The sequence below is a fragment of the Athene noctua genome, chromosome 27, assembly GCF_965140245.1.
Source record: "Athene noctua chromosome 27, bAthNoc1.hap1.1, whole genome shotgun sequence".
In the NCBI taxonomy this organism is placed as follows: domain Eukaryota; kingdom Metazoa; phylum Chordata; class Aves; order Strigiformes; family Strigidae; genus Athene; species Athene noctua.
The window spans coordinates 3701089-3728630 of record NC_134063.1 but is presented as its reverse complement, the minus strand read 5'-3'; the positions used below and the strand labels follow the sequence as shown (position 1 = coordinate 3728630).

The 27542-nt window shown below is 57.6% G+C and overlaps 1 protein-coding gene across 5 annotated transcripts; it reads left to right on the top strand.

Annotated features, from left to right (window-relative positions):
* On the top strand, window positions 1–27508 carry LINGO3 (leucine rich repeat and Ig domain containing 3). 5 transcript variants are annotated; one of them, XM_074927995.1, is made up of 3 exons: window positions 1–463; window positions 12185–12288; window positions 23691–27508. In XM_074927995.1, the coding sequence occupies exon 3, from the start codon at window positions 23725–23727 to the stop codon at window positions 25540–25542; it is 1818 nt and encodes a 605-aa protein (XP_074784096.1). In that variant the 5' UTR covers window positions 1–463; window positions 12185–12288; window positions 23691–23724; the 3' UTR covers window positions 25543–27508. The 5 variants fall into 5 exon arrangements, with proteins under 5 accessions (XP_074784096.1, XP_074784099.1, XP_074784095.1 ...); XM_074927994.1 differs by lacking the exon at window positions 1–463 and adding an exon at window positions 1160–1299; XM_074927998.1 differs by lacking the exon at window positions 12185–12288.
* The last annotated feature ends 34 nt before the right edge of the window (window positions 27509–27542 follow it).

Below are 27542 nucleotides of genomic sequence, written 5' to 3'. Positions count from 1 at the left end.
AGTCAAGAACATCTAATAGGGGAGCCCAGGGCATGAAATCAGCCTGGGGGTCAGTGCTGTGCCCTGCTCTTTACCCCTGATTTCTTCCCTCAGTTTCCCCATCTGTAAAATGGAGGACACGCTGCCAACCCCCGCTTGAAAACCGCTGTCAGATGCAGAAAATGTAACTGAATCACTCAGGTGATGCTTGTCGGCTGTCACGCAACAGATCAAGGGCACAGAACACTCTGCTTCAGCAGCCCACGTCCCCTAAGCCCTGTGACCAGCAAAGGTAACGCCAGCCTGGACCGAGCAGTGACGAACAGAAGAGAGCAACAATTCTGCCCTGGAAGGAAGTCAGCCCCCAGGAGGGAATTGGCCTCTCATCCTCAAAGCCTCATTAACCAAATCATCCCCATTTGTGGGAAGCTTTAGCAGGAGCAGAGAGGGGCAAGAAGAGAGCTCCGAGGAGGGATGGCTACTGGTGAGCATTGTCTCCATGTGGGATGTGGGTGCTGGTGGGGATCACCGCGTTATCGCCCCATGACCTTGGCATCCTCCCGGCCCTGCTGTGGCTGCCCGTGAACTTGGCACCGCTGCAAGGGACGGTGGAGCTCGCGGCGGGGGCACGGACACAGGAGCCCAGGCTGGCCTGGGGGTGCGCTCATTCCTGGTGTTACGGGGCTGTTTGTGCCCTGTTGTCCCAGTTTCCCTCTTGGGTGGGGGGAAATGATCGCGTTGGTCCATCATCACCTCCATGGGGTGCGGAGAGAGGAGCTCGCGGTGAGGTGGGCACCGGGACCCCGTCCCAGGACAGGCAGGGTGACACGGGGGGGTGGGGAGGATCTAAGCAGGCTGCTGTAGGGCTGGGGGGACCCCCGGCAGGGTCGGGGAGGTCGGGTGGGGGGGCGTCCGGCCGCGCTGGCGTAGGGTCGGGGACCCGGGGTTGGGGGGCACCCAGGCGGTCCGGGCAGACCCCTCCCCTTTGGGCCCGTCAAAACGGGGCGGCGGGACCCCCCCCAGCGCCCTTCTCCGCATTTCCCCGCGGGCTCTGCCCCTTCCCCCGCCCAGCAGCGCAGCCCGGGGCCGCGCATCGTCCCCGTCCCCGTCCCTCCCCCGCGCTCCCGGGGCGGCGGGGGGCGCGGGGGGCGGCTCCCACGCCCGCTCCGCCGCCGCACGGCCAGGCGCGGCGGGCACCGGCTGCAGGAGCCGCCGGGGCCGGGCCGGGGTCCGACCGGAGCCGCCGCCGCCCCCGGGGCTGCGGCTCTGCCCGCGCCGCCGCCGCCGCGCCATGGGCAGGCGGGGAGCCGGAGCCGAGCGGTGAGTGCGGGGTCCCGGGGAACGGGCCGGGGGGGTCGGCGAGCGCGGCCGGGCCGGGGGAGGCAGAGCCCGGCGGGGCGCACACGTGGGAGCGGGGAGGGGGGGCGGCCGCGGAGCCCCCGCCGGCCCTGGGGCCACCCTCCTCCACCTGCCCCCGGGGTCTGCCCGGCCGGTGCCCACCGCCCCGGGGCTGCGAGGCCCCTCCGCAGCCCGGCGTGCGGGGCTCAGCCCCGGCCGGGGGCCCGGCGGTGGCGAGCAGGGCCGGTGTGTAGCCCCCCCCCCCCCGGCCGCCCCTCCCCGTGCCGGGCTGCCACCGGGGGTTTAAATGGCCTCAAAGCGGCACCGGGAGGTCCAGCCTGAACCTGCCCGGCTCCATCCTCCTCCGCTCGGCCCCGGTGCTCCGGAGGGTCGGGTACCTGCAGTCTCCCCGCTGTCAGGGCTGGGGCCGCTGCTCGCAGCCCCGCGTAGCCTTTCCCTGGCAGACCCGAGGGGTCTGAACATCTCCAGGCGTCAGGAAGGGTCTTCCCCCATCACCTACGGCTCCTGCTTTCCCCCCAGTCCTGCAGGTTCACGCTCCTCGCCACCCCAGGGCCCTGCCTGCCTCTTTCTCTCAGCATCCTGGATTTTAGGGCTAGACGGATTCTCCTGTCAAAAATCCCAGGCTTGGTTTAAATGCAAATGTTACCGGGGTTGTGTTTCTCGGAGAAATGGAGCAGGCAGCAATCGCAGCATACGCGGCTCCTATCGCTGTTCTGGAATAGCAGCCTGCCTCTTCCTACTCCAGATCCAGAGTACTTTTGTGCCAGTTTCTTAATCCACTTGCAAAGCGGATTGAGCTAAAACCTGACAAAAGGTGCTCTAATTCCCACAGTGTTCGCGCAAGGGAGCGATTGCAGAGCAGCTGCTCTTTAAATTCGTGCCCAGCCTTGCCCTGAGATGAGGTTTTGGGAAAGAGAAAAGAGCAAACAGAAGGAGAGGGGATAACAGAAGCGAGCAGAGAGCCTGCAAAATAGATCAGGAGCAGCTCGGTGTGTGGATCCGCAGCCTGGCAGCACCCAGCGTGCAAGCCCGAGCGTTGGCTACGCCAGCCAGAAAGGCTGGACCCCAGGGCTGGGATGGGGCTGGGGATGCTCGATGGCCTGGTGAGGACTAGCCTGCACCTTTCAGAGCTCCCACTTGCTGCTTCGTTTTGTGGTTTAGCCTCGGCTGCCAGTGTGGTGCTGCCGGCTCTCGCCCTGGTTGGGGATGCGCTGCCCGCAGGCAGGAGCCCGGCCACCCTGGAGCAGACCACCCCGGCGGGCGCTGGGTTACCCAGGCACAGCCCCGCTGTGGGGGAGACACCATGAGAAAAGCCACATCTAGAGAGGGAGAGTTCCTATAAACACCTCTCTCGATCGCATCACAAGGAATTAAAAACAAACCCAACCTGAAACAGCAGTTGCCCAGCAGCTGCTCAGTGCGATATGTTCATCTGTGTCTTTAAACCCAGGACCAGATTCTGTTGCTGGCCTTAAAAATGCAGAAATGCAGGTGGTGAACCCCGCAATAACCCCTTGGTAAAGTGGGGGGCCTAGGGGCTTTGCACCCCAAAGCTCTTCCCTTCGCCACTGCTTCATTATCCCTTATGCTGCAGGATGGAGGTGGGATAAGGTCCCTGCTGCCTGCACGCCGGGGCACAGCAGGAAACGTGGTGCATGTCCTTTAAGCAGGAGAATAATTCAAGATGTGTTGGGGAGCTGCCAGTTTCACAGCCTGTGATTGATCTGGTTTAATTTGAGCTAATGTATTTATCATTGGCGTTTCTGTGGCACCCGTTAAGGCAGAGGGGAGGGAGCAGGGTTGCTGCCTCTTGCTGCTGGAGGACTGGCAATGCTGGGTGAGTTTTGGCCAGAGCAGCTGGGAGAGGTGGCTTCTCATCCCTCTCAACATTTCTCATGGATTTCAGAGGTTGCAAAAATCCCACTTGGACATCTGCAGCCTTTGCCAAAGCCCTTGGTCCTGGGCTGAGCTAAGCTCGGGGGAAGATGCTCTCTAACATGGCAATTCCCAGTCTGCAAAACAGCCGGAGAAGCTCCCTGAGAGCAGGGAGCAACCGTGCTCCCACCGGCACGGGGGAGCAGGAGGCAAAGCAGCTTCATGAGAGAGTTGGGGTTTTTGGCTTAAAAATCAGCAGATTTTGCATTTATCCTGCCCTGCTGGGAGAAGGGAGCTGGAGGACCAGAGAAACAGGGGCTGGGCTGCGTTTCACCCCTCTTGGGCTGCCCTTCTGAGCTGCCCCTTGGCATCGATGCCCAGACTGAAGCAGCTGGGCCAGGCTGAGCAAGGGACCCTCTGCGGTGGCAGAGCCAGGACACGTCCCAGGCACAGCCGGATCCTGCACCGCCTCCCGCTGCTGCCAGGCTCAGCCCTTCCCGGGGGACACACTTGTGCTGATCCCACACTGAAGATAGCAGGGCTGGGGGCTTTTTTTCCTGTTCTTTTTTTTTTTAGTGTTTTGAGCTCAGGAATGTCTGCTTTTATTAACTGTGTTAATCCTGCACCACAAGATAACGCATCCCTTGCTCCAAGGCGCAGCATCACTGCGCTTTCCCTCCGAGCAACAGCACGGGCCCAAATTAAACATCGGGTTTGAAGCCGGATGGTACAGATGGACAAGAGTGCCTGGCTGTATTTGCGCTTGGCATTTAAAGGCTTTAAATTGATGTTGTTGAAATCAATCTTTTTCAACTTCTGGTTGTTGGCTTGCCGTTGTTTCACCCCTGAGAACCCCGCTGGGGAGTGGGTGGCCCCTCTCTGTTTAGCGGCGCAGGGAACCGAAGCGGCATAAGGCAGAAGGAGCAGAGGAGCTGGGCTGCTCCAACAGATATGAGCCACGTCGCTGCTGCGTTCACATCCCCGGGACGGGAGCGAGCTGTTGCTGTAGCCCTGGAAATACCATTGGGAACGTAAAGCATGTGGATGGGTGCGTTTTGTGTGGGCAGCAGTAATTCCCGTGCCGCCAGCTCGCTGTGCCGTGGGCAGCCCGGGTGGGTCGCCTGTCGCCAGCAGCACCAGATCTGACATCTCGGAGCTAAAGGACCCAGGGGCTGAGTGAGGCCGTCCTTGAGCTTGTCCCCTGCTGTGCTGAATCACCAGGTGGCTATAAAACAGCCAGTGCCTCAGTTTCCCTGTTTGTAAATGGACGTAGCCCAGAGGCCTGGCTTTGTAGGTTCACGTGGTCTCTCAGACAGCGAAAATCCTGCTGCCTGTTTGTGTCTGCAGCTGTAAAGCGATGACTGAGTTGTCTGAGGAGGGCAGAGGGAGCATCGTGCAGCATCTCTCCTGTCCCCAAGCAGGGGCTGAAGCATGGGGGTGGAAGGTGCTGCCAGAGCCCAAAGGGCCACTTTGTGAGTCCTGGAAAAACACCAAAACGAACAGGCGAGGGCAGAAATGTTCAGAGCAGAGATTTTAGAGGCGATGAAGGAAAGCAATAAAACCCACGAGAGGTTTGGAAAAGATGCCAAGGGCTGCTCTGGCTTGCTGGCAGCGGTAGGGAAATTGATTGGGCTTCAAGTGTTATTGGTTGACTTTTCTGGGAGGATGTTTTTGAAGTTTATGTCAGGTTTACCTTGGAAGATGAAGGAAATGCTTCCACGAGGGTTGGCTGTGGGGATGAGGGAGCGAGGGGGGCTGGACCACAGCATTGCTCAGCCACTGGCAGCAGGCACTGGTCAGCCATCGGCAACAGCATGTACTGATTTCTCCTTCTTTTGACCACTTTTCTTTAAGTTGTGATGCTCTGGGGCTCTAGCCGGACCCCAGTGCTGGCCCAGGGTGCCCCATGCCCGTGGAGGTGGGGGCTAAGGAAGGGCAGGACGCGGGGCCAGGGCTGGTTTAGATGGCAGAGGGGGGAAATGGTACTTGTCATTGGAGAGCAAAGTCCTCCTGGGCCCTGAGCAGGGACTGCCCTTACCTGTTCTTCATGGGAAACGGGCAAACTGAGGACAGAAGCAAACTCACCCCAGCACGGTCAAATAGCAGGGACTTGGGTAGATAATTTGGGCAATCTGTGAGAAAGGGCTTCCCTGTGGATGTGGGGTTTTTTAAAAAAAAAAAAAAACAAACAAAAAACTAATCGCAAAGGATCTGGGCTATGGTCTCCAGGCTGCCATGTCATCCCTGCGGGCACCCAGTCTCTGGGATCTCGGGTACCAGGCTGGGGAGCAGAGGCAGTGTCCATCTCTCTGAGCAGCCCTGTCCCAAGCAACAAAGCTGGCCACTGCCCTGGCACGTGCCCTCTTCCCTCCTGTGCTGTCTGGCTCAGCCCAGCTCTTTACATGCTTTCCTGCCTTCCTCCCCCTGTATTTTTCATGCCACCATGAGCTTCGCTGCAGTTTGCAGCCCCATCCGTCATATAGGTTCGTTTTTTAAAGCTGCGTCCCAGCTCTTAACAGCTCAGACCTGGAGTGCCAGAGCTTCTTGTTCAGCTCCCGATGTGCCAGCCAAAATAGCAGCGGCCACATACCGTAGTGGAGAGGAACAAGTGTCACTGAGAATTAAAATGACAGATCCCAGCATCAAGGTCTCCGAGGGTTTGTGCTTTATTAAGCAACAATGAGTTCATGGGAAAGGACTTTCACCCGCAGCACCCGTTGTGTCTACAAGAAAAGAGAACCAGGGACTATATTTAGGTTCAGCCGTGTGATGGGGAGGCAGGGCCAGGCACCGCGGGAGGTGAGCTGGGCATCCTCGGCCTCGTGAGGGTGAGCCCTGTCCCTGCAGAGCCCAGAGAGGATCTGGGGGGGATGTGGGGACCAGGCGAAGGGACCAGCTCGCTTGTGAGATGCTGCAGAGAGACAACCCACCGTGCTGCAGGCAGGAGATCTGGAGGGTTCCCTTTGGCTGTGCAACAGCTTGCTTGGGGTATTGCATGCTCAGACCCACCTCGGCCATGGCCGGGTGCTTGTGGCATGGCCAGGAAAGCCCCTCTGAGCTGGTTTCACCCTGGCCACAACTTGCTCGTGCGCAGCATCTGTCCTGCCGCCGGGTTAGGAGAGAAGGGGGGGCTGCGACCCTGAGCGTGAGATGATGTTCACACCCATCGGTCCCCGCCTGATTGCTGCGTGGTCCCTTGCGTGGTTCCCTCTCCCTAAAATGTGGTTATGTGATGATGGGGATTATTTTAATAGATCATTTTGCCTTAGGGTCTCACTCTTCCCACCGCCCCCTCCTATTAAAAATTCATTGTTTCTCCCAGATACTGTTGCTAGAGGGAGATGGGGAGAAATAAAAGAGGTTCTTGGAAAGGAAGAAGGAAAATATTTAATAGGAAGAGAATAGAAAAAAACGTTTGAAACAAATATTGTCCCTCTTTCCCTCTCGCTGCCCTGGGCACATCTGAGTCCAAGCGCTGCCCCTGTCATGTTGCAGGACCCTGATGCTTCCAGCAGACTCGAGGAGGTTGTGTGGGACCTGGGGTGAGCCCGGGTGGTGGGGGTGGTCCTGGTCCTGCCCTGGGCTGAGGAACTCATCACCACAGAGGTGGCAAAGTCCCCGCTGGCTTCATTGCTGGGAGCATGGGGACATTGTGGCTGTGGATGTGCCTGACCTCCAGCTCATCTCGTATCTTCAGCATCTCCAGAAAAGTCCCTCCAAGGCCAGGTTGCTTTTCCTGCTCCATTTGGATGCTTCTTTCAGTCCAGGTGGATAAGAGGGTGCATTTGCAGGCTGAAATAATTTAGAGGGGTGTTGATGGGCTGCCCACTGTGGGGCCAGCGCATCTGGCCCTGCAACACGAGGAGCTTTGGCTGCAACACGGAGCCGGTGGGCAACCAGGTTGGCTGTAAATAACCAAGGTCAGAGGATATGGTGGCATGCTATCTGCAGGGATGGACAGAGTAGGGCCCAGGCGGGCTCGGGAAGGCACTTTCCATCCTCAGAAGGCCTCGTGAGCAGTCTTCACGATGCTCCTCACGGGTCAGAGGTTTGCAGAGCACCATCCTGCAGCGCAGAGCAGGGTAACTAAAGTGGCTCTGGCTGAGCATCCCATCCAAACAACATCAGCCGAGCCCGCAATGACTCTGGTTTATGGATGCTATAATACCTCAAATTAGGCAAGTGGTTTTGTTTCCCCTTTAGGGAGCAGGAGGTGTTGAGCTCTGTGCCCAGAGCCATGCCCTGGCTGCCGTCTTGGACTCCGTCTCACAGCAGTGCAGCGAGAGGAGCAAACCCTGAGGGTGGTTGGTGCTTCTGGCCTCTTTTTCCAGAGGGTCACCTGGTCTGACCTTCCCCGTGCTCGGGACAGCTGGGCACCAACTCTTCAATATTGCTGGAATGAGCTATTTTGTATTTTTCCATTTAAATCTCATTTGAAGGAAAGTCCATCTGGTTCCCTTTGTTCTGCCAGAGGAAAAAGGCTGCTCTCAGGTCAGCTTTCTACAGGGCATCTCCTCACTGGAGACCCAGGCGAGGTCGCATGGCCAGGACCTCTGTCTCTTCTCCTTTCCATCACAGCAATAAGGTGGGGTGGAGCAGGGCCCCTGTAATTGAACGCTAATTGAGGATGGAAAATAAGCAGGACCCTGAAATTGCAAACCAAAGATGAAGTGACATAAATGAGACCTAAACTGTAACCTTTTTCTATAAACAGGAGTATTAACTAAGTGTGACAAATGGATAGGGAAAAAAAAAATAATCCTGCCTTTGTAAGTTCTCATGCCCAGGGCTGACACAGAGCTGGAGCCTTTGGTCTGCTCCCGGGGGAGCGCAGCTGGTGGTGCCGGACATCCCTCCCAGCTCTGCCATGTCGGTCCAGCGGTTATTTTGGAGGCTGGACCCTTTCATCATCAGTTCAGAGAGCAGTTTCTCTTCTTGCTTTCAGGGTCAAGCAAAAAAATGTGGAAAAGCACTCGGGGAGTGTCCCAGTGGGGCTTGGCACCGCTGCCTTTCCCCTGCCTTGCTCAGCCCTGCACCAACATCTGGCAACCTCTGGAAGTTCAGGCCCAAGTTGTTTGCTGTTGCAGTGGCAAATGGGGTTGTGATCAGTCTCATTCATCACTGGACACACTCCTGTCACGGCTGCCAGGTTTTTTTCCCATTAATTTGCCCTGAGGTTCTTGATGGGTCACGGCTGTGGCTGGTCCCCGAGTTATGGTTCACACCAGGACATGGGCAGAGTCATCCCCAGGGCAGGGACCACTCAGTGTTGGACTGGGGACCTATCGATGCTGGCTCCATACCATGACACTGGGGTCCAGCTCATCTGTCTTCATTTCAGTGATTTCCCACTTTCCCATGGGTCTTTTTTCCTCTGTTTAATTTTTTAACAGCTCTACCTCTCCATTTCTCTCCCTGGGGTTGTTTCTGGCTGTTCCTCCCCCAGAAGCTGGGAGATGCTTTGTCCCTGCTGGGCTGCTGCTGTGGATGGGTGAAACTGAATTTTTCCTCCTTCCCTGATGATTTTCCAAATTTTCTCATTTATTTTTGTAGAAAGATGCTCTTGGGGAGCATGTCACTAAGAGACAGGATTTCATTGAGGATTTCAAATGAATGGCCTGTGACACCCTCTCCATGATAATGCATCATTTTTCTCATTCATATTTCAATAACTAAAGGTCAAATGGAAACCCAGATGGTTGGGAAGTCTGATGTTAATTACACTAATGAGCAAAAGTCTCTGTCTTACTGCTCTGTCCTGCACTCTCCCAGACACTGAAGTGGGGCAATGCTGGCTGGCCAGACCCTGGGCACCACCGAGTGTCCTGCAGCCTGGGGGTGCTGAGAAGCTCCTGGGGTCCAGGTCTCACATGGGTTTGGGTGGGCTGCTGGTCCCTCATGGTCTGGGATGATTTGCTGCCACATGTGTCTGCGGGCTCCAGCTGGGAGAGTTGGGGTGTGTGTCCCAAGGGATGCTCCTCCCCATGAAGAGCTTGACTCCAGCATCCTGGTCTGGTCCTCAAGAGATACAAGTGTGTCTGCTGACTTCACAGGACCCCCCAGTCCTGTTTGGCTTTTGGCTTTGCTGCTGAATTTCTTCTTCAAGAGGCTCCCATGTGCAGAACTTTCACCAGAGCCTCCTTGATGCAGAGCCAGGTCCTGTGCAGCACCTGGGGAGAATAGACTCTTCCCTCTGCTCCTCCATCAAATCGCTCAGGAAAAGAGTTAAAATACAGGTTTTAAGTATACGTACCTTAAAATACAAGGCACAAGGGCTAGACATGGGCAAGTGCTCTGGTGGTATGAACCCAGAGAGGGCCAGGGAGTTGTGCCACCGCTGGCGGTGTGTGGGAATGGAGCTTTTAGGCCACGTCACTCACTTGCTGGTGGGTCCCATTTCACTGGGATTAAAATGCATTTGCAGACAAAAAACCTGAAGTAACCTGAAACAGAGGTTGCTAAGTGACGCAGGAGCTGCCAAAACCAAGTGCCAAGACCATCAGCTGAGACCCTCATCGTTCAGAGGGCTGGGAACGACGGGCTCACATAACATGTGTGGGTGTTTGATAAGCCAGGCCCAAGCAGTCTCTAACGCAAGCTTAAACACTGCATTCACACTGCGCAGGCAGGTCCAGAGACAAAGTCACTCTGTGCTTTGCTGCCTTCAGGGAAAGCAGGAAAGGGATTGGTAAGCGCAGGGAGTTGAGCAGATTTTGTTTTACTGCCATTTGGTTTCAGCAGGTTTGCAATAAATATATGGGCATGTCTGGCTTGCTGGAATTTGTTTTAAATTTTGTTTTACCCGGTAGCCAGGGCCTGGCCTTCAGGCAAGCTGATCTGCTCTGTTGCCGTCGTACTTAACTCTTGGATGCCAATGCCTCCGAGCATCGTCTGCCACCGTCATCCCCCACCCCTGCCAAAACGCGTGGAGGTGCTGGAGCACACGAGGTCCCACTCACGTCGCTGCAGCGCCAAACAAATCTGCTGCCCTCCCAATTATCACATTACTTGGGCATTAGAGGAGCCTCACCTGCTCTGCAGCTGCCAGCAGCACGTAACTGAAACAGATATTTGTGCATCGACCCCGCGGAGCCTGTAATCCCTCGAAGCACATGCGCTGGTTTGACTCTCTAGACAAAATCCTGCTGAGTTGCACCGCATCGTATTGCTGGTGGTGCTGCAAACTTCCCCGCGCAGGTGCTGAGGGCAGGCTGAGGTGTTTATGGGTTGTTTCACCATAGCAGGGCTTGGGTTGGGTTGCTCTCACCTTTAGTTTAAGTGTTGGGTCTGTATGACTTGCCCCCACCTGCGTGCATCAGCCACCCGTGGCTGCAGGGTCCCCGGTGAGGAGCTGCCGTCGTGCTGGGATCTGTGCTGGGCTTTCCCTGTCCTGCTGCCAGCCCCGCAGCACTCCCTGTCCCAGTTGTCCCAGCTCTGCCACAGCCTTGGGCCAGCCTGGAGGGGTTGGTGCATCCCCTGGCTCCACCACCTTGCTGCGATTGCTGGAGAGAATTGGGGGGATTGGGGAGATATTTTAGAGCCGCTCCTTCTTTGCTAGCTGCTCTCTGTTGGCGTGCCATCTCTGCCAGGGCACGAGTTGAATTGTCTGCGTGTGCGTCCCCACCGCCGACAGCAAAACGGGAGCGTGGGGGAGGATGGGGTGAAGGGCTGAGTGTGTCACTGATGATACTGTGACCTGGCAGCTGGAAATGTGGGTGCTTCCTCACCCCACCCCCCCTCAGGGAGAAGTCCAGGTCCCTCAGGCAGAGCAGACAAGAGGAAGGTCTTCTGGGGCAGGGATTGAGCTGGGATCATCAGTCACCGGTTGAAGTCCTGCTGCCTTGCACCCCCCTGGAGCTGCGTGTGACCCCCAGCTCAGGGGTGCCGGGGAAGTGGACCCCCCTGCCCAGTGCCTGCATGGCTGACCCTGAGCTGGTGGATTTTAGGGGAATCCCTCTGTCTTTTGCTTTGGGGGAGTGATGCTTTCCTGGAGGAATCTTAGCTTTTCTGGAGTGCTGCATGCTGTCAGTTCTCCAGGGACCCCAAAAGTGAGGTTTTGCCCTCCCATAACCAGCACCTGGCCAGGGCGCACAGGAGCACTCTGGGAGGCTGCAGGGGACACCCACCCTCCTGGGGTTGCCTCTTGGCTCCCCTTTGTCACCGGGAATGTCCTCCCTGAGCACTAAGGGGTGCGAGCCCTGTGCCACCAGCTCGGGCTGCTGCTGCAGAGCTGGGTCCTGGTTTCTCCGCAGTTTCTCCAACAGATCCCTGCGAGGGAAAGCTCCTTTGGCTAAGGCTCCCCAAGCTTCTCTCAGCAGAAATTACCCCCCCAGCCACTGCTGCTGCCCTTGGACAGCCCTGGGCAGCTCAGCCGGGCAGGAGCAGGGGGCAGAGATGAGTCGGGGCCCGAGCAGGGTCTCGGGCAGAGGTCAGAGCAGCTGCTGAGCTGTAACAGCAACATCTCTGCGCTGGACCTGAGTCTGGGACCATCTGTGGTCTGTTAATGAGGGAGAGCTGGATTTCCCCTGAAATAGGAACTATTTAAATTCCCTATTGATCCAGAGAGCTCAAAATCTCAACATGCTTTACCAAAACCGCAGCAAACCATTTGCTTGCAGGTTGGTGTCCTGCATCTCCTGAACCAGCCGTCAGGGCTGGGAGTGTGTCTCTCCACCCAGCAAAGTGCCCAGAGGAAGGACATGGGACAGGGGTCTGGCCAGTGGCACTTCTTCCAAGTTTGGGTCAGATCTCCCCAAATGAGAGGACTCCTGGAGAGCTGGCCATGGCCACCCACTAGGCAAGCTGCAATGGTCAGGTCACACATTGGGCTGGAGCAACACTAAGGGTGCTTCCCCTTTCTGGGAGGTACCTGTGTGCCATGTCCTTCAGCTTCGGGGGTATTTGTTTGGAATTTCTGTGCTGTCCACTGTGGAAAGGTGATTTAGTCGTCTCCTTGTACTGTTTTGTCCAGAGGAGCTGAGGCTGGCTGTGCCGGACACTTTGCCATTTAAACATCCCTGGTCTCAGATGCCACAACAGACCCAGATGTCAGCGCAGCCCCAGACCTGCAGAACGGTGAGCGCTCCCCAGGCTCCAACGGTGTGAGGGGGGGGTCAGCATTATCACCTCATGGGGTTTAAGCACTGGGATACTTGAAATCCAGCTCATTTTTAGCTCATGGCCATCCCTGCTTGGTGGCATTACCTCCCTCCTCATCCCCACCCTCCTTTTACAGCGTGGAGCACTTGGTACCATCGAGCTGGGGGTTTACCCCACGTAACAGCTGAGAAATCTCTCGCCTGTTGCCATGACCCCAAAATGAGCAAGGAGTAACTCAAGTAGGGACATGACGTGAAGCTCAGGGGCTGGTACTGACTCTGAGGTTGCTGGCAGACAGCAGCAGGAACCCCAGCCTTGGCCACACTGGGATGTGTGTGTCAGCATCAGTTTGAAGAGGTTTGGGGTTTGGAGGGGTTTTGTGGGATTTGGGAGTCCACCAGCTCTGTCCTGGGAGAGGGGCTCTGCTGTTGAGAGGCCAGACAGGGAATTAAGCATCCTCTTCCCCTCCTGCCATAGAGGCTTCTGACTTTTGGGAACCTCTTTGGGGCTGCATATGGGAAAAGAGATGCTCTCCTGGTCCCACAGCCACAGCTGATGCCCCGAAGCTGTAGATCTGGGGACTGACGCCAGCGTGTCTTGCTCCAAATGTCACCACTCGCTGCAGTCTTCAGCCTGGAGGAGATGTGGGGGTGGTGCAGCTGGACCCCCCCGAGGCTCCGGAATGTGAGCAGCGAGGCTGGGAGGGATCTGCTCTCCGCAGGGCTCAGGCAGGGCTGGGATGAGTCCCTGGTCCCCCTCTCCTCGCGGGGGCTTGTTACAGCGGGGGTTTGCTCTCGCTCTCGCCTGCCAGGACGAGGTACAGTTTGCAACATCAAGCACTATTTCACCCTGTAATGGCATTTTGCTTTCTTTGCTCTCTGCTCCCATGATCATAATTGCGATGGCAATAAAATTTCCAATGCAGCAGCTGTAGACAGGTCTTAAAAAATGCATTCAGCCCAGGATTGGAGGGAAGGCTGTTGTTTCACAATCCCCTTGCCTGGGATTCCTGCTCTGAGCAGGGTTTCCAGCGGATTGGGGGCTCCATATCTGCACTTCTCACCCCTCTGCACTCGCAGAGACTTGCTTGCAGAGCTCCGAGCTTGTTTTCCTGCAGAGAGCTGAGCAGTCCTGCTGGGACCAGGTTGTTTTCCACCCATGGCTGCCTCTCCCACCCCATCGTTGGAGCAGTCTGTCGGTCTGGCCTGTCAGTCTGTTCATCCTGCCCACGAGACAAGCGGTTCAGTTGAATTAAAGCCTCCCAAATAATGCGTCGCCCTCCCGAGGTGCGGTGCTCGTGGGCTTGGCTGCAGACAGCCCCAGGGCTCGGGGCTTCCTCTCTGGAGGGAAGCTGGCCTTGCTGGCACGCTGGGCACCCCTGCACCCCCTGCCAGGGCTGAAGGAACCCCATGGGGCTGAGCCCTTAGGAACGAGATCCTTTCTGAGAGTCAAGCCTGGAAACAGCTGTTGTTTTATCCAGGATACTCAGGGAGGTGGCCGGGACTGCCTTGACTTCATTTTGTACAGCACCTGGCATCGCGGTGCTGCTGGCAACTGGGCTCATAGGTGCCCACCACGGTCCAGGTAAGGGATTAAGAGTAGACTTTGCCATCAAAGTTCCAGCACTGGCAACTAGCGGCGTTGATCACAGTGTGATTTATGTGCCAGCCCTACAAGGGACTCAGGCCAGCATCACCAAGATGCTGAGCTTAATGAATGACTTAACCTAACAAGGGCTGGCTCATTGGACCAGGTGGACAAACGAGGTCATTGCTGGGGCAAAGCCTGTGGGGAAGCAGCTGGCACTCAGGGTGCTGTGAAGCCAGCGGGGTGGGGTGGGCTCTGCCGGGTGCTGCTGGGTGGACCCGGGCTGGGGCCAGCAGAGAGGGCTGCACGTGTGCCAGCCCGAGCACTCCACATGCCCCCGGGCAGCATCATCAATCAGCTTTCTGAAAGGTGGCTAATTACAGCGTATGCTTTTCTGTTATGATTATTAATCATCCTGCTCCTTCATTTATTAGGGAGCCGCCTGGGTTTGAGGAGCAAAGGCGCTTCATGTGGCGAGGCGGCACATTCTCCCTGCTGCTTGGGAGCCCCTTTGGGTGATGTGTCTGCAGGACATGGGTGTTCCCAGTGTGGGGAGACAGCGTGGCAGGTCCCCACCACCGGCCCGAGCGCAGCCCGCGCTCTGCCTGGGGACGTCCTGCTTGGCTGGGCTCCAGCAAGCTCCCTCTGTCCCCTTCACGTGGCTCCAGCCAAGCGTGGCAACACTGGCTTTGGTGCTCTCCTCCACCGAGGTTTTGCTCCCAGGGTGTTGCTCCCAGGCTGTGTTTCAGCAGCCTTGGTGCAGAAGGTAAGCGATGAGCTCATAAAGCGACCACACGCCCCGGGAGGCAGGAGGGGGAAGCAGCTGCAGAAGGACCAAATTCCCCTCTCTCATTTAATGATCTTTATTTGTGTCTCCGTGGGGGCAGCAGCCCTTGCCAGGAGCAGAGCCCTGTTTTCTGAGAGGCTCTGCTCGTAGCCAGGATATGTGTGTGCCTGACTGTCACGTCTGTGCTGGCTGGGGCTGGTATGGGCTTCTGTTTTATAAATCTCTCAGCAGCATTGTGGCGTGGGCTTTAAAACCGACAGATGCCAGGAGGATGTTTCCCAGGGGCTCAGGTTCCCCATCCCTGCTCCCAGTGCTGGGCTGGGAAGAAACCTGAGTACAGGCAAACCTTGGGCCCTGGGCTGGTTCAGAATGGGAGCTTTAGTTCAGTTGAGGAGCTTTGCAAAGCCCAGACCCCCTGGGCTGTATCCTGCCCTTCGATGGGAGAAGGGGAAGGTGGTTTTACAGGGGGAGTCTCCTAGACCCGGGATGCCTCTGAGCTCATTGCTGGGTCCTCCCCCAGCTGAGTGGGTGCTCAGGGACAAGGACACCATGGGGTGTCCTGGTGACCGACCATGATGGCAAAACATCAGGGGGAAGTCCCGGGGATGTGTGCTGTCAGCCTGCATTTGCCTTCCAGACCCTCATCATCTTGCCTGTGATATTAACAGGCTTCTGCAAATTAAAAGCTCTCACCGAGCAGCAGAAACTTGCTGGAAATTGCCAAAAAAACACCCCCTGGTGCCTGTCCAGGGACCACAGCCACTGCCTAAAGCCAAGTTCAACTCAAGTGTTTCTGATGGGCACTAGTGGAACAGCTCACTGAAAACAAGGCGTTTTTGAGCGCAGTTAAATTCAAGCTCAGCCTTAGTTCCCATGTGGTCCTGCCTGAAGTTGTTGAGATCTGGGTCAAGTTTGCTCTCAGCCAACATTTCCCAGTAGCAGTCAAGATTCAGATCTGGCTGGTGGGTTCAGTCCAACTGCTTGGGTCGAAATAAGAGTATAGCACCCACTTGTCCTGCTCCTCCTTCCCTTGTTTTAGAGGAGTTATTCACCTTGGTAGATAAATAAAGATGCTTGTGGAATATTAAATACCTCCCCAAAGCCCCTGCTGCTGCTGAGTGGCTTCTGCACCTCGTTCCCTAGTACATGCAGTGACCTTTTAGAAATGTTGTACGTTGTGATCATATCTAAATGTCTTCTCTCCTGGGAGCATCTTGTGGAGATAGAGATTCAGACATGATGTCTATCAAGAAGAAAAGCAGATTGCGGCCAATCTGTGGCTGCCTGCACAGTATTGCCTGGGCCACGTGCTCAAGAATCATAAGGTTGTCTCTAAAAATAAGCAGTGGCTTCTTTCAAATTGTCTCCTTGGCATCTTAGCTCATTAGGGAATCCTTGTTTCTGGGTTTTCACAGCAATTGCGAGGGCTGGGAGTTTCCACGTGGGAGGAAAGTGGAGAGTCCTGTGGTCGCAGCTGTTGAGGACTCGGCTAGGACTCGGGATGGGATCACAGGGTGGGAAGATGGCTCCATGAAGACATCAGTCATGGCTTTTTCTGGATAGAAAGGGTAAATCCTCCCTCTGCTGAAAGCTCACGCACTCTTGGTGCTCCAGCATCATCTCGGCTGGCCACGAGGCCTGGGGCTGTTGAGCAGGAGGAGACGCATGAGATGCAGCAGCTGCCACTCGCCAAAATCACTCCCTTCTATATGAGGTTTTCATGTTTTTCAAGCAGTCGCTTTAAGTCATGCTTCAGGACGCTTTCTGCAGTGACCTCGCAGGAGCTTGTCTCCTCACACAGACATCTCTCCTTTCACGCTTTCTCTCCTCATTCCTTCAAGTCATCAGGAAGAATCTGCTTTTGTTTGAGCAGCCTCAAGAGGGACACAGGGGTGACTATTGGGAGCACTGTGGCTGTGGGTCCCAGCCCTGCTACTGGGCTCTGCCATGGCTGTTGGGCGCAGTCACTTGGCTGCTCAGTGCCCCGGGCAGCCCCGGCCTTGGGTCATTTGCCAGATCCTACAGGCACGAGCCACCGTGGTGGTGGGCATCCACCATAGGGAGCCTGCCGGGTGCCCTCCTGCCGCCAGGATGGCCCCACTGCCCACCCAGCTGCTCGCTTCTCCCCTCTGCTCCTCCAGCTCAGCCCTCCTCCCTGCCCCAGCCCGGCTTTGCTGGGGAATAAACTGACCCAGAAAAACATGCTCTGGGTGTGCCGTGAGTGGCAGAGACGGGAGAATTTGTTTCCCAGTCAGACTCTGATGGGATTAAGAATAAGTCTCTGATAGATAATTCTCCATTAGGTCTGGTGATTGTTTTTCTTACTTCTTACCCCCAGCTCTCGTCCCTCTCCCTGTTTCTGCTGGATTATTCTCATGCTTGGTTTGCTAATTGGCTGATCACTAGAGCCTCATTGGAGTGAGGCACAGGGATATCACTGGCCTCTTCTGACCCTCTGAGTTTTCTGCCTCTTTGTTTATGCCTCAGCTCTGGTTGAATCTCCTCCACTCCCCAGCATAAAATAGGCTGTTTCTGCTGCCCTAAGCAGAGGGAGGAATCTGCTGGTGTCACCTCTGGAGCCAGGGAAGGTCCTAGGGATGCCCCTTCAGCTCCTCCCCATCGCCCCCATCCTCCCAGTGCCACCCAGTCTTTTCTGGGGCTTTTCCAAGTTGAGTGTGGCCACAAACCCACTGTTTTTTCAGACTCGAGGCAGTGGATAAAATAAAGCTGCAGGAGCCATAGATTTATTTTTGGGTGGTGGCACGAGAAACCCTGGAGATGCTGAGCAGCACAGGTCACCTTCGGTCCTCATTTCACTGCCCCCAGAAAATATCCCTGCTCTGCTGTGAGCAAAGCCACCCGCAGCAGCAGCTGCAAAACAGTGGTTCAAATCCCTGACTTCGCATTCATGCATGGAACTTTACTCTGTCAGCTCTGAAAAATGCCTAAAAGTCCCCCCGGGGCCCACATCAGCCTGTGGGTGCTGCAAGTTGATATCAGCGGTGTCACCAGCAAGAGCTGAGCACAAAGCAGACTTCCCCAGGACCCTGGTTTTCTCCCTTTGCAGCCTAAAACCTAGAAGAGAGGGGGGAGGGGGGCACTTCATTTTGGCTAGTTGTTGCAAGGTGTAATTGAGGGCTTGGGGTTTTCTGGCAGGGAGGAAGGAGCAGACGTCTCTACAGGCTTTGGCACATGACTGGGGAGCTGGGCTCCTTTTTGGTCTTGAAGAGCTTTGTCCCACGGTGGCTCTGGCTCCAGGTTTGCTTTGAAACCTGGGCCAGGGCTCCCAGCCCAGGGGTAGAGCTTGGGGCCAGAGCTTAGTCTGGCACCCGCCTGTGGGAGCTGTGGGCATCTGCCCATGCCAGCAGCTCCGGGTGGTCCGAGTCCCAGACGAGCTATTGAGCCTGCCTGATGCAGCCGAATTCCCATTCCTGGTCATCGAGATCTCATCTAGTTGATACCCCGGGACTGGGGAGCACACAGAGCTCATGCTGGGGGAGAGTCCAGCTTAAGCAATCCTGTCAAGCTCTAAGTGAGCCAGGGGGAAATACCGCTCCGCTTTGGCAGGTGATGCTTGGCCGCTCCGTCCGCCTCCCAAATCCAGCCCAAGTCCCAGCACAGGGACTGAGCAAGGCAATGGTGTCCGTGAGGATGCTGGCACGGCCCCCGGCGAGCGCGGAGGTGCCGCCGTCTGCACGGCAGAGCCGTGGTTGGCGCTGCCTTCTCTGCAGAGCCGCTGGCACGGAGCCTGGTGCAGGCTGGGGAGAGCAGCCAGGGAACGAGGGCGGCCGTGGGCAGGCAGCTGGGACACTTCGCTGCCAGAGCAGGGCTGGCTGACGGCTCTCAGGCAGGCAGCAGTGAACGAGCATCACTCGGGGTGTTTCCAGCAGTGTTTGGCTGCTGGTGGTGTTTGTAGGAGCCCTCTCCTGCCTCGTGCTGAGTTTGGGACATGCTGGCACTGGCACGAGTCGCTGGCACTGCCACCTCCCTGTCTCCTGTGTGTCAGGGTGCTGATATTATCCATCCCTCCATCAGTGTTTTAAGGATGACCCTTTCCAAAATGCATGGGGCTTCCAGCATCACTTTCTGCCCTGTTTGCTCCCTCCCTACCTGGCTGTCTCCACCCTCCCCTAGGGTCCTCCACATCTCCTGGAAAGATGAAGCAGCATCCTGTATCCTGAGCATGTAACCTCCCCTGGGTGCTCCTGGCCTCCCCAGGCAGAGCCCATGAAGGAGGGGTAACAAGGATGGTCTCGAGCAGCAGTGTGGGGTTCTCGAAGGTCTCAGCAGGACCATTTTGCATCCTGCAAGTCAATGGAAGAATAAAACAAGACGTTGCTTTGACTGAAGTATTTGCACTTGCGGGATGTCAAAACGGGGGAACCTAGAAATGTCAACCTTGGCTTATTTTTGGGTCTTTATTCAGAAAAAAAGGAGAAATGGCAGCTGAAGAGCAATTGCTCTCAGAGGAACTGACTGCCGAGCATGTGCCACTGAAGCAGGAGCCATTTGAAGACGGTGGAAAAGACTTTGCCACCTCCTTTTCTCTCAGATGTGGTGGTGCAAGGGAGCAAGCAGAGATGGCTGGTGGCTGAGCATCCAAGAGCCGGGTGGTCGGAGAGCGCTGGTTCCTCTGAGCTCTGAGCTCTGCCTGCCGGGAAGCACCGTGCTGCCATCGGTTGGGACAAAACGGGCTCGGTGCCACTTGTCCTGGTGGGGAGGGAGGAAAGGAGGGGGCTGCTCCTGGGGGCTCAGAAGTGGCAAAAGGTGCTCTGCTCTGCTTCCCCCCAGCATGCTGCAGCCCCTCTGCTTCATGCTTTCTTGGCTCTGTTCCCCAACCCTGCATGCAGCAGGCGTGTTATTTTTAAAAATAAATTAAATGCAAAGAAGGGCCTCTATCTAGGCCTTCAACTAGAGTCTTAATTGGCCTCACTCCTTGGGGACCGGCGAGCCCCGGAGAATGCTGCGCTATCGGAGTAATGAGCTATTAATAAATGACGCTGCTCAGCTTGGCTCAGCTCTGCCCAGGCCAGATGGGGACCGTGGGGCCCCGGTTGTCACTGCGGGGGACCCGGGGTCTCCACAGCTGGGGCAGCTTCTGCGGGATGTCCTGGAGCCAGCAGAGACTCACAGGGGCAGGGCCAGCCTTGGCCACCTCAGCACCTTGCTCCAGAGCTCCTATCTACCTGGGTCTGCTGGGAGAGCTCATCCAGCATCCACTAATTCTCCCTCCATGGGGTTTTCTGAGGGTGTTGGGGCTGTGCCTGGCTCCTCCAGGGCACCCATGGGTGGGGGCTGTGGGGCAGCAGGGGCAGCTGATGCTCTGCTCCGGCTGTGGAGCTGGAAGGAGAGCCCAGGGCTGCAGCTCCCGCTCCCCGGCTGCCGGGTAAAACAACGCCAGTGGGTTCATACCTTTGCTTAGAGGATCAGGTGGCCAAAGTAGTAACCAAAAGTGGAGTACGGTTACCCCGGGCTCATTCATAATGAACGTGGCGGAAGGCCGGCGTGCTCGCGGGCTGTCTCCCGCACAGCGGCCGTGGGCAGGGGAAGGGAAGGGGCCAGATTCTTCCCCCCAGCCCCTGGAGGGGGAAGCAACAGTGAGCACAGGATACGGCCAAGCGTGGGAAACCATTAGCCTGGCAGCAGGGCCTGGGTGTATTTATTTAGCATAGAGACACTAAATAAAATAAGTGTCACAATAAATTGGGAGGGTTTTTTTCCTGCAGGTTGTGCCTGGGTGCATCCTTCCTGTCCAACCCTGTGGCAGAGCAGGAGTGGAGCCTTCTGAACCGGGGGGGACCAAGGGATGCTGTCCCCCCCTCACCCTAGAGCCGGCTCGGGTTCCCGAGGCTGCCAGCCAGGCAGAGCCGATCGCAAGATGGTTCTTGGCACAGCTGTGAGCAGCCTCCTTGAAGGCAGAGGCTGCCAAGCAGCCCCAGCCACATCCCTGCTCCTGTGCCCCGGTGGCGTTTGGGAACCTCTGGTTGCTGGACATGGAGGGGTCGGGAAATGGGGCAGTCGGGTGCAACGGGTGAAGCCTGAGCAGTGCTGGAGAGAGGGGCTGTGTGGCTGGCGAGGAGGGAGGGAAGGGGCTGGGACGTGGTGGAGGCAGCAGTGGGGTCTCCAGTCCTACCCTGCTGCCTCCAGCAAAGAAAGCCCATGCTGCATCCCACCCGGCTGTTAATCCCCTCCCTGCAGCTCTGTGAAAAATGATAACGCTTTCCTCTCGGTTTGATTTGCTGGAGGAAAAAGGGAAATGTGGCAAAATTAAGATACGCACCAAGAAAAAAAAAAAAAGCCTGTGAAATATAATCTCCTGCGGCTCTTAAATTGCACCGAGCAATGGGTTTATTGCCAGAGAATTGCTCAGCTTGGATAATAGGATCAGAGCAGGAAATTATCCATGGAGATTGTATCCTACCCCCCAATGTGAGCATAGAGAGAGGGGTCAGGAGCCCTCTCAGCCCCCTGACACTGTTCTCACATGTTGCCAGCCCTTGGGGGACAGGAGGGAGGGTGACACAGCCATTGGTGTCCTTTGCCAGGCGGTCCTGGGGATGGGACAGCTCCTGCTGTCCCCGCTCCATCAGTGTCACCTCTCCGGGGAGGTCTGGGGTCCCCATCGCTCATCCCGCTGGTGCCAACCCCAGGGCAGGGCTGCTGTGAGCCAAGTGCTCCGAGAGTGCGAAGGATGGGGAAAGGGGTGACAGGGAACAGGAGCACGGCAAAACCTTCAGGCTCCTTCTGGTGTGTCCCACCGAGCCTCCCTGGGGCTGGGGCGCGACTGCTGCAGGAGGGACGGGGCCAGCCGGGGTGGGCTCAGGGCACAGGGCACAGCTGGGGGCTGCGATGCTGCAGAAGAAGGGATTTTGGGAGGAGAGGGGCTGGCAGGTTTGAGTGGAGGGCAGCAACTTGGTAAGAGGCTCAGAACCCCGGAATGGTGACCCCCATGTCCTGCCCCACTGTCCCGTGGCCCCGGGTGCTCTATCCTCCATGGAGCCCCTTAGCAAAGGGGCAGGGATGGGGGATGTGAATGGACGTGGTGGCTCGTCCTCTCCCCACTGCGAGCCTGCCCTGGCAGCTCCCACCATCTCTCCTGGTGACGAGCAGCAGCTCGTCCTCTCTCCCTCCATCACCCCCTAAACCAAGCACCAGCCTCCTTAAGTTTGGCCTTTTCAGAGGCTTTTGGGCAATGAGGACATGCGGGGGCACTGCAGTGGGCTTGAGCAGTCACAGATGTTGCATCCTCCCGTCCCCTTTCCCCCCATCCTGCTGGGCTCTGACGGACGTATTTGGGGTCCCTGACATGCCCAGAGGGACAGAGGGAGCAGGGCGGGGGAGGGCGGGGGGGGGGGGCAAAAAACCCCTGAAACAAGGTCCGGCGCTCCCCAGAGCCATGGCTTGGGCAGAAGAGCTGGAGCCAGCCTGGCTGCCCCTCGGGTACTGTGCACTGGTTTGTCCCAGTGCTGGGGGCAATGGGACGTGGTCCCACACGCTGGACGGGTGGGTGCCCCTCTGCCCCTTCAAGCCATCGGCATGGCAGATAAATGCTGTCGATAGAGAGCAGATGGGGAGAGGGATGCTTGTGCCTCCTGCTCGTGAGGTGCAGCGGCCAGGAGATACCTGGAAAAGCACAAAGCAAATAAATCCTGGCAGCGAGGAAGTGAAGTCAGAGGTGGAAGAGGAGGAGGAGGAAGAGGAGAAGGAGCGGGCTGCTGGGAATGGTGAGCATCTCCCCGTGGAGGCAGCAGACCAGGTTGGGGCCCCCACATTGCTTTGGTGGGCATCCTGCTGCAGCGCTGGCGGTGATGCCCTGCCCAGGCTCTCACCCCCACTCTGCTCTGGGGACCTGGGGAGAGGACCCAACCCCAGGAGATGGTGAAGCACTTCAGGTTGGTTCATTTGGGATATTTTCTCTATGGGCCTTTCACCCTCAGCGCAGAGCTGAGACCTGCCCCACTCGCTTCACCTCCACAGGGGTGGCTGGAGGGGTGGCTGTGCTCTCAGTACCCCCCAGATTGCCTGCATTCCCTCGCCGGGCCCAGAAACACTCTGCAGCACCCCAACTGAGCAGCTCTGCCACTTAATTAGGTTAATGACAGTGCTTCATTATGGAAAGGGGGCTGAGGAATTTGCACTGGTGCTGGGAGGTGCGTTTCCAGGTGCGGTGGCAGCCCAGCAGATTTGGGGCACAGAAGGGGGCAGGGAGCAGGGAAGGGGAAGCGGCGAGAAGAGAAAACGGCAGGGAAGTGCTAATCCCTGGGAAGGAGGGTGGCTGGGGCACCGCGCCGCACGAGGTCAGTGTTAATCCCTCATCTGCGAAGATGGTGCCTGCAGCTGCCTTAATCTCCACTCTGAGAGGGTGACACTGGGGACAGGAATGGGAGGACCAGTCCCTACGTGCCGGTGCCAAACATCCCCCGTCCTGTGGGACCTCACCGAGCCCAGGACCTGGGAAGAATTTGTGCTGCTGGGTGAGACCTCACAATAGCCACACAGGGAGCAGAGGGGATGTGGCATCCCACCTGTGTCATGAGTTTGCAAGGCCTCTGCCTGTGTCTCTTTGCTCCTACACTGCCCTGAGGGGTCTGTGTCTCCCGTTATCCTGGGTGCTCGCGGTCCCGTGTGCCTGTACATGCACTGTTGGTGGCACAGAGTGGGTGTGAGCCAGCCGCGGGGCAGAGGCTGAGCTGTGAGTCTGCAGCCGTGTCTCCTCTCGCAAATCTCTCCCCTGCCTCAGTCTCCCTGCTCTCCTCACGGCGTGTGCAGGTGGTGAGGCTTGTTTAGCCCAGGTTTGCACAGGGCATGGTCACTGGGTCACGCATGAGGGGCTGAGAAGGGGGGCCAAAGGGTTTCCTGGGTGGGGCTGGGACTTCATCAGCACTGTGGCCATGGTTTGGGGAGCGTTTTCCCATCTCAGCCCAGACAGGTGATCTGGGACTGGGTAGGACTTTGTTGGCCTCCGCCAGGCTGGTCACTGACTCTGCATCTCTCTCACTTCCAGGCGCATGGGAGAATGGTAGTGAGCCCGTAAGACCATGCTCTACACAATGAAATGTTGGCTCCCGGTCCTGGTCCTCCAGCTGGTCCTCCTGAGCCCGCCGCAGGTGGCAGCCTGCCCTGCCCGCTGCGAGTGCGCCCCGCAGATCAAGTCGGTGGTGTGTCACCGCAAGCGGCTCACCTCCATCCCCGAGGGCATCCCCACTGAGACCAAGATCCTGGAGCTCAACAAGAACCGCATCCGCTGCCTGAACCCGGGGGACCTCTCCCCGTACCCGCTGCTGGAGGAGCTGGATTTCAGTGAGAACATCATCTCCAATGTGGAGCCAGGTGCCTTCAGCAACCTGTTCAACCTGCAGACCTTGCGGCTGCGGGGGAACCAGCTCAAGCTCATCCCCCCGGGGGTCTTCACCAAGTTGACCAACCTCACCCTCCTGGACATCAGCGAGAACAAACTCGTCATCCTGCTGGACTACATGTTCCAGGACCTGAGAAACCTGAAGAGCCTGGAGGTGGGTGATAACGACTTGGTGTACATCTCCCAACGGGCCTTCTCGGGGCTGCTCGGCCTGGAGCAGCTGACCATTGAGAAGTGCAACCTGACCTCCATCTCAGCTGAGTCACTCTCCTACCTCCAGAACCTGGAGGTGCTGCGGCTCCGGCACCTCAGCATCTCTGCGCTGGAGGACCAAAACTTCAAGAAACTCTACAACCTCCTGCAATTGGAGATCGACAACTGGCCGCTGCTAGAAGACATCTCCCCCACCAGCTTCCAGGGTTTGAACCTCACCTCGCTCTCCATCACCTACACCAACATCACAGCCGTGCCCGCTGCTGCCTTGAGGAACCTGGTGTACCTCCGGTACCTGAACCTGTCCTACAACCCCATTAGCACTGTGCTGAAGGGCTCCTTTAAAGACCTCATCCGACTCCAGGAGCTCCACATTGTGGGTGCTCTCTTGGTGTCCGTGGAGCCGCAGGCTTTCTCCGGCCTGAGACAAATCCGGCTGCTCAACCTCTCCAGCAACTTTCTCTCCACCCTGGAGGAGAGCACCTTCCACTCCGTCAACACGCTGGAGACACTGCGGGTGGACAGAAACCCCCTGGCCTGTGACTGCCGCCTCCTCTGGATCCTGCAGCGACGGAAGACACTCAACTTTGATGGGCAGCAGCCCATGTGCTCCTCACCACCCGAAATCCAGGGCAATGCCCTACGTGACTTCCCGGACTCTGTGCTCTTTGAGTATTTCACCTGCCAGAAGCCCAAGATAAAGGATCGGAAGCTGCAGCACGTGACAGCCCGGGAAGGGCAATCTGTGTCCTTCCTTTGCCGGGCAGACGGGGAGCCAGACCCCTCCATCGCCTGGGTGTCCCCTCAGCACCGTATGATCACCACCCGCAGCACGGGGCGGGCGACCGTGCTGCCCGGGGGCACCCTGGAGATCCGCTTTGCCCAGGTGCAGGACAGTGGCACCTACATCTGCATCGCCAGCAATGCGGGAGGTAACGACACCTACTTTGCCACCCTGACGGTTAAGGGGCGGCCAGCTGACAGCTCCCACTACGCGAACCGAACTTTATACCTCAGCGAGTTCAACGACACCTCCCACAACGACACACAAGTCTTCTTGAAGTTTACGTTGGACCTCAAGACCATCCTGGTCTCCACGGCCATGGGCTGCATCACTTTCCTGGGCGTGGTGCTCTTCTGCTTCCTCCTCCTCTTCGTCTGGAGCCGGGGCCGGGGGCAGCACAAGAACAACTTCTCAGTGGAGTACTCCTTCCGCAAGGTGGATGGTCCCACCACCACCACCGGCCAAGGAGGAGCCAGGAAGTTCAACATGAAGATGATCTGAGCCTCTCCCAGAGGAGAACCATTGTCTTCTGCCTGGCCCTGGGCATGGCCGTGGTGGGTCAGGGCTGGGGGGGTTGTGTGGGAGCACTGGTGACATCCCAGCGCTGGCGGTGGGACCTTGCTGTGCTGGGACGCAGCTGGAGACATGCCGGAGGCACCGTGAGCCAGCACAGTCAGAACCACATGGACTTCGGGGAGCGATGACCCCAGCTGTCCCGGCCCCGCGGTGAGCCTTCGGGGCACAATGGCTCAGGGGCCATCCCGGCTCCAGGGGCTCCCAATGTAGCCAACATTTTTGCTACCAACTATGCATTTCTCTAGCCAAGAGGTCAGCGGTGTTTGGGCCTAGGAAAAAAAACTGCTTCTCTTTTTCCCCCCCTTTCCCATTTTTTTAAGAGACTCTCTGGAAAACTTTCCTGGTGGTTGTTTATGGTTCTTCTCTTTCCTTGTTGTTGGGGTTTTTTTTGGTCCAACGATTTTTTTTAAATGAATTTCCAAGAGAAAAAAGTCTTCCGGGGCAACGCAGGGCTGGGGTGCCAGGGGAGGTTGTGCCGAGCTGGGGTTCTCATCCAGCCCCTCGGCAAAGCCGGACCCCACAGGGCATGGCCGTGCTTTGAGAGCTTTCCATTGGTGGATTTAAGATGTGGTATCTGCAAACACGGGTGCCTGGGGATGCTCCTGCACAAGCAATAATAAGCGACCCAAGGCCAGGCTCTGAGGAGGTGTCAGCAAGAAAAAAAGGGAAAAAGAAGCAAAATGGGGCTAAGGTCATTAAAATCAGGAGGAGCAGTCCCAGGGCAATGCAAGGCCCCGTCTTTGCATCCACCCAAGCCCCCATGGGAGCAACGGGGGGTGAAGGGGTAGAGGGTCAGGATTTGTACCAAAGGCGCTTCTGGGTTCGTTTTCTTTGGCTTGCGAAGTCGAAGTCTGGAGGAGAGCAGGAGCTGGCGCGTCCTGTGTGGGGAGGCCGTACAGCCCAGGAAAGAGGAAGAGAGAAGAGCCTGGAACAAGCAGCTGGGGAGCCGGCAGCAAAAGCAAACACCAAAAGAAGGTCCCAGCTGGTACCTCCATCGCATCCACCTGCATCCTGCACCCTCCAGCGCTGTGGACCGCGGGTCGGTGTCCCCAGGCTCTGCTCCCTGCTGCCACGGGGACAGTTCCCGGCTTCCCCTCCCACCCCTGCCTGGGCAGCACTGGCTTGGGCTCGGGGTGTAGGTTTTTGGGTGGGAGAAGGAGCAGAGCTGGCACAGCTGGAAGGGAAGAGCCTGGATGGGACCTAGATGAGCCAGGGAGTCCATTGCTTCCTCCTCCTCTTTCTTCTCCTCCCATGTGCACCCTCGGGGGTTGCTGCAGGTCCCACCGCTGTCCCCATTCCTGTGGGCATGTCCCCCCACCTGGATGTCCCTTCTCCAGCCAGCCACAGTCAGGAGGGACATACTGGCTATGGAAACTGGAGAGGGCAGCTGCCCGTCTCCTGCCAGGCATCCCCGGGGCCTTTGGGGCTGCGCTGGAGGCAGGACCTCCCGAGGGGTCAGGGCTGTGGCCCCCCATGAGCTTTGGTGTGTGGGACACAAGTGAGAGCAGCTACCCAGGTTGTCCCCTGCACCCTGTCCTACTGCCCCCATCCTCCTCTCGCACCCATGGGTGTCGGGTGCCCCCCAGCCCCCCACTGAGCCCCAGGGGGGAGAGGGGCAAAGGAGCCAGCGGGCTCAGCACCCAGCCCCCCTCCCCAAGGTGCTCCCTCGGCTGCTGCTGCCAGCTCGGGGTGCAGCTGCTCACTGCCAGGATCCAGCCCATGACCTAGAGCAGGGGGTGCTGCCCATCTCTCCCCACCCATCCCCTGCCGTGGGCCCGGCCATTGCCCATGGCCCCTTCTCATGTCTGGTGCCCCTTCGCTCCCCAAGCCGTGCATGCTGTGTCGTACCGGGGGTCCCACCAGCCTCACCCGCGTGCTCTTGTTCAGTGTCTGGGGGTTTTTTATCTGGGGGGTGGCGGGGGGCG